The sequence below is a fragment of the Sinocyclocheilus rhinocerous genome, unplaced genomic scaffold (assembly GCF_001515625.1).
Source record: "Sinocyclocheilus rhinocerous isolate Xijiao unplaced genomic scaffold, SAMN03320098_v1.1 scaffold2818, whole genome shotgun sequence".
Classification (NCBI taxonomy): domain Eukaryota; kingdom Metazoa; phylum Chordata; class Actinopteri; order Cypriniformes; family Cyprinidae; genus Sinocyclocheilus; species Sinocyclocheilus rhinocerous.
The window spans coordinates 71,333-77,600 of record NW_015640329.1 but is presented as its reverse complement, the minus strand read 5'-3'; the positions used below and the strand labels follow the sequence as shown (position 1 = coordinate 77,600).

The following is a 6,268-nucleotide window of genomic DNA, read 5'->3' as shown; positions in this document are numbered from 1 at the left end:
ATCAAAAGTGATGATAAAGGCATTTATAATGTTACAAAAGATTTCTGTTTCAGATAAATAGTGTTCATATCGATATCGGAATTATATCGTATCGACCGAAATTAAGAAATATATCGTGATATCAATTTTGGCCATATCGTCCAGCCCTACTTAAGACTAACATATTGATACTAACACCCAAAAAACTTTAATTTTGATTTCATGGGGACTTTAAAGAGAGTTTGAAGAAGCTCCGCCTATCATCTTATTCTGACTCTGTCTGAATCACAACACTATTGTTAATGTAGATCTGAAAAGATGAGTAAATGTACCCGTTAGAAAGCCAGTGTGACAAGCACAAACAGCCCTGATGGCTTCAGGCATGGAAAAACTCTTGATTCACTCTATTCGGGAAGTTCTCAATACATGTTGTTCTCGATAACCGCACCCTTAGTGCTTCCAGAGGAACTGCTGTCAAAAGAACGTTGCATCAGCTTCACTTATTCATTCAATAGTCACAGACACAACATGAGGCACACAACGCATGTTTGAGTCACCGGTGACGTTCATGTTCTCGTTCCATGCAATTCTGGTAATCAGTTATTAAATAGATGGTTGCTAATGTTAATGTTGAGGTTATATGGTGCATGTTGTCATCCACATAGTTCATTGACTTTCACTGGCCCTCATCTTTCCATTTGTCCAATTTATAACAGAAAATGGAAAATCCACAGTGTGATATATAAATAAACATCAATAAACGTGGAAGAGAGAGCTCTGTCACAGCATTTGACGAATATGAATGCATGTTTGAGGGTGTGGAAAGAAACTGGTCAGTTGAAATAAAGCAGGAATATTTTGCAGTTTAGATCTCCTCCGTTACTGACACATAGTGATGTCTGAGCAGGTGAATAACATTGCTCTTAACTTCGTCAGTGTTGTGGCTGCGGGACATTCCTGAGCGAGACCCCCCAGAGTCTAATCCGTTCCTCTGGAATGTTTCTATTTGGCCTGTGCTGGATTTTACCAGGGTTTTACCTCACCAACAACTGCACGCTCACCCGTAAGCTCTTAAAATACTTGCCCGTGCGCGCCAAGATTCCCTCGTCCCGTCAAGTTTATATAAATAGCGATTGCTCTTTTGTTTTATCTGTACTTATGAGATAAGTTTGGACTATGAGCAGTCTTGTCCCTAGATTTATTTAAAACCTGTAGCATTTTCCAGATCAATCAGTCACACTGGTCAATCTGAGATGCTCTGTCTATTTCAGCCAAATAATTGGATTTCGTTTTATTTTCATGTGTGTGTGTGTGTGTGTGTTTGTAATATATATTTGTGTTTTTTTGTTGTTGTTGTTGTTTGCTTATTTATTTGCTTACATGCATTCATGTATTTATATTTTTCTTTGTTTGCTTTATTTTATTTCTTTGATTGGGTGTTAACTTTATTTGACACTTCCAAGGCAAGGATTTTGTCCAAAGTTGCAAAATGACATGTTTAGGTGTCAAAGGCGTCATTAGATCATGTTTTGTTTTTGCATGATCAGTGACCTTTACTGTGTGTCCTGCTGAAACAACAACAACAACAAGTCTTTGCTGTCATTTTTCAGGCTGTGAATTGGACTTTGGCAGTACCCACAACAGTGACCCACTCCACCATGAATAACTACAGCGTGTCCTTGATCGGACCTTCACCCTGGGGCTTCAGACTACAGGGTGGCAAGGACTTCAGCATGCCTCTCACCATCTCCAGAGTGAGTGTCACCTTCATCATGTCATGCAAACTTTGAATGGCCCTTTAAATGTCAATAATAGGTGCATGAGAGACATATTGTTCTTCTCTGATCTATGCATCCCCAGCATGTTGTTTAGCACATGCTATCAGGCTGTTGGGTGATGATAGGCGATGATGGACCCTGTTATGATGCTCATGTTTGGTTACAGAGCTGTTGGTGTCTCTGCTTTTCTCTCTCTATCTGTAGTCTATCCTGTAATCAGTATTTACCTCTTGAGCTTCGCGCGAGTCAGCTTTACTTACCACGTACATATTTCTTTACAAAAACAACTATAAATTTGTTTTTAGAAGTTGGTCAGTTATATACTTGAAAGATTTAAAGTCTTGGAAGTTTGTTAACACGGGGATTCGTTTCAGTCATACTTCAATACAGAACGTGCTGTTTATAGTGTTTTTTTTATTTTTTTATATATATAATGCACCATACTTTCACCCAAACTGAATAATTAAAAACATGTTTAAACGGGTAAATCTTCTAAACATATTTTTGATTCTTCATTTTCTTTTCTGACATACTCCCAATTCTTGTTAAAACACACTAGACATGCTTATTCTGTGCATTTTTAGCACTTTTGTGTGAAATCATATTTATTTTGTCCATCAAAAGTGTGCTGTCACTTTAATTGAGCGTGAGCAGCGCAGCAAAAATAGACTCCTGCTTGACGCTCACGCTGCTCCCGGTGTGAATGCACTCATTTAACGTGCATGCTGAAAAAAATATGCGCTGTTCACACGCTGCCTGCACTTGCAGTGTGAATCCGGCCTTAAGTTTATATAAATAGCGATTGCTCTTTTGTTTTATCTGTACTTATGAGATAAGTTTGGACTATGAGCAGTCTTGTCCCTAGATTTATTTAAAACCTGTAGCATTTTCCAGAGCAATCAGTCACACTGGGCAATCTGAGATGCTCTGTCTATTTCAGCCAAATATTTGGATTTCGTTTTATTTTCGTGTGTGTGTGTGTGTGTGTGTGTGTGTTTGTAATATATATTTGTGTTTTTTTTTTGTTGTTGTTGTTTGCTTATTTATTTGCTTACATGCATTCATGTATTTATATTTTTCTTTGTTTGCTTTATTTTATTTCTTTGATTGGGTGTTAACTTTATTTGACACTTCCAAGGCAAGGATTTTGTCCAAAGTTGCAAAATGACATGTTTAGGTGTCAAAGGCGTCATTAGATCATGTTTTGTTTTTGCATGATCAGTGACCTTTACTGTGTGTCCTGCTGAAACAACAACAACAACAAGTCTTTGCTGTCATTTTTCAGGCTGTGAATTGGACTTTGGCAGTACCCACAACAGTGACCCACTCCACCATGAATAACTACAGCGTGTCCTTGATCGGACCTTCACCCTGGGGCTTCAGACTACAGGGTGGCAAGGACTTCAGCATGCCTCTCACCATCTCCAGAGTGAGTGTCACCTTCATCATGTCATGCAAACTTTAAATGGCCCTTTAAATGTCAATAATAGGTGCATGAGAGACATATTGTTCTTCTCTGATCTGTGCATCCCCAGCATGTTGTTTAGCACATGCTATCAGGCTGTTGGGTGATGATAGGCGATGATGGACCCTGTTATGATGCTCATGTTTGGTTACAGAGCTGTTGGTGTCTCTGCTTTTCTCTCTCTATCTGTAGTCTATCCTGTAATCAGTATTTACCTCTTGAGCTTCGCGCGAGTCAGCTTTACTTACCACGTACATATTTCTTTACAAAAACAACTATAAATTTGTTTTTAGAAGTTGGTCAGTTATATACTTGAAAGATTTAAAGTCTTGGAAGTTTGTTAACACGGGGATTCGTTTCAGTCATACTTCAATACAGAACGTGCTGTTTATAGTGTTTTTTTTATTTTTTTATATATATAATGCACCATACTTTCACCCAAACTGAATAATTAAAAACATGTTTAAACGGGTAAATCTTCTAAACATATTTTTGATTCTTCATTTTCTTTTCTGACATACTCCCAATTCTTGTTAAAACACACTAGACATGCTTATTCTGTGCATTTTTAGCACTTTTGTGTGAAATCATATTTATTTTGTCCATCAAAAGTGTGCTGTCACTTTAATTGAGCGTGAGCAGCGCAGCAAAAATAGACTCCTGCTTGACGCTCACGCTGCTCCCGGTGTGAATGCACTCATTTAACGTGCATGCTGAAAAAAATATGCGCTGTTCACACGCTGCCTGCACTTGCAGTGTGAATCCGGCCTTATACTCATCATGCATGAACAGTGCTTGTATTGTATTTTTCAGCAGTGTCGCAGGTGAAAAAAAGTGGTGTTTTAACATTTACTTTGAAATAGTTTTCACTCAGAAATTGCTGGTAAATTTTACGTAGTTACAAAGAAATAGCAAGTAAATGGATAAAATGATAGATAAGATGGATAACATTTTTACATAAAAAAAAAAAAAAACAGCAAATGGAAATATAAGTTAAATATAGTCAATATTTTATATTCAATTATTTTATTCAATTTTTATTTTAATAAAATATTCAAATTTTTTGTAGACACTACAGTTCAAAAGTTCTTTTTAGTTAAAACATGTTTTTTTTATAAAATTTTTTTGTTATTTATTGCCAGTTTAATTGGATTATTTAAAAAAAAAATCCATTTTTTTGTTTTTTTTCCTACTTCCATTTTTTTTCATATGATTATGAAGCATCGTCATGATGCACATTTTCCATCTAATCTTCGTTATCTTTGATAAAAATCAAAGAACTTTTCATCAACTAAAAGTTTTGTCAGTAATTTTGTTCACTAGATTTACACTTCTTGGGCTTTTGGTTAATCTTAAGGCTATTGGCAATGCAGACTTTCCATTAGCTCCGACCAAATTCTGGTCCCGTCGATCCAGTCAATTTGCCCACGGTTTTTATTTTTATTGCATAAACTGTTTCACAAGACGTGACATTATGGCAGTAAAATGAGTTGCGGTCTCTGTTGCCTGTTGACTTAAATTTTAAAATATCATTCAAGGATATTGCTTTTAATAAAGCGCTTTGGAGGTTATATTACCAAAGGATTTCCACCAGGAAAAACAGGCATCTGTTTGAGGCCACAGGAAACACAGATTGTCCAAGTAAGACACAAAGTTAATGTGTTTGGTTGCCAGATTTATATTTTTGCCGTAAAGCCGCTCCAAGAAAACCTCACCCATCAGTTCTGCTTAAACACGAGCCATCTGGCTCATTTATTCAGCTTATTTCCCATTGATCTTTCATGGACGGCCCCCAAACGCAAGTCTCTCACCTGGCTTCCACATGCAACACGGGCCTCGGAGGGACGTTATGTATCATCTGCGATAGAGTTGGATCTGTCTACAGGTTTGCACAGGAGCTCGAGCGTGCCAGCTGCACTCTTAACACTCGAGCGGAGACTTTAAACCCCAGGAATATCTGTCAGGAAGCACCGCGACAGTAAATCTGAGCTCAGCTTTGGCAGGCGGCGCTGATTGGCGCGTGTGGAGCGAGGAGATGCTGGCATGGATGCTGATGAATGCTTAGCACCGTATGGATGTAGCAACCGTATTTCTGGGCGATTTGTACAGATCTTCTTGCTCGGCGCATCCACGACTCAATTGCATGTAATAGATAGTGACAGGAGCGGAAACTGTGGGATGTTGAGATATGGGGATGTATATGTCTCTTGTCATCTGGGCTTCTCCACAAAAAGCAGCCCTTTTATGGGCCAGCAGATTGGCTGGAGTGGAAAGAGCGGTCTTGTGTGCCATGCGTGCGTCGTGTAATGACCGGAGAGAAAAAGAGTGAGTCCCGGTGTAGATTGAGAACCGAACGCACAGAGTTAAAGCAAGAGTTCACCCAAAAAGATCATTCTGTCATCATTTACTCTCCTCATGTCATTACAAACCTGTACAATCTCAAAGTACAAAGCTGTTCCTGGCCAGTACCCTAAAGTGCAAAAGCTAAAAGGTACAACTTTGTACCATATTTACACCTAAATGGTACGTATTAGTACATAACGTGTTCATATTAGTACCTTTGAAAGGGCTTTTTTGTGTATGAAGAAGATATTTAGAAAAATTTGTTTTATCCTTTGTTGAAAATGTCCTTTAAATTTAGTTAGTATTTTGTCATATTCATTCATTTGATTCATTTTTATTTTTATTAAATATTCAAACATTTAATTGTTGTTTGGGGTCAGTAAGAGTTTTTATTTGGTAAGAAATGAATGGTCTCATTCAGCAAGGCTGCATTAAATTGATGAAAAGTGACATTAAAGACATTTATAATGTTACAAAATATTTCTATTTCAAATAAATGCTGTTCTTTTGAACTTTCTATTCATCTGTGAATCCTGAAAAATAAAATGTATCACAGTTTCCACAAAAATATTGTGCAGCAAAAACTATTTTCAACATTGATAATAATCAGAAATGTTTCTTGAGCAGCAAATCAGCATATTAGAATGATTTCTGAAGATCATGTGACACTGAAGAATGGAGTAATGATGCTGAAAATTCAGCT

The 6,268-nt window shown here is 37.3% G+C and overlaps 1 protein-coding gene across 3 annotated transcripts in view; it reads left to right on the top strand.

Annotated features, from left to right (window-relative positions):
• The first annotated feature begins 3,023 nt into the window (after nt 1–3,023).
• The window catches only part of LOC107752622 (PDZ and LIM domain protein 5-like), a 74,571-nt gene continuing 71,326 nt past the window's right edge, over nt 3,024–6,268 (top strand). For all 3 annotated transcript variants that reach the window (XM_016568635.1, XM_016568634.1, XM_016568636.1), the window contains exon 1: nt 3,024–3,186. In XM_016568635.1, the coding sequence (XP_016424121.1) occupies nt 3,091–3,186 (96 nt within the window). In that variant the 5' untranslated portion in view covers nt 3,024–3,090. The remainder of the gene's footprint in view (nt 3,187–6,268) is intronic.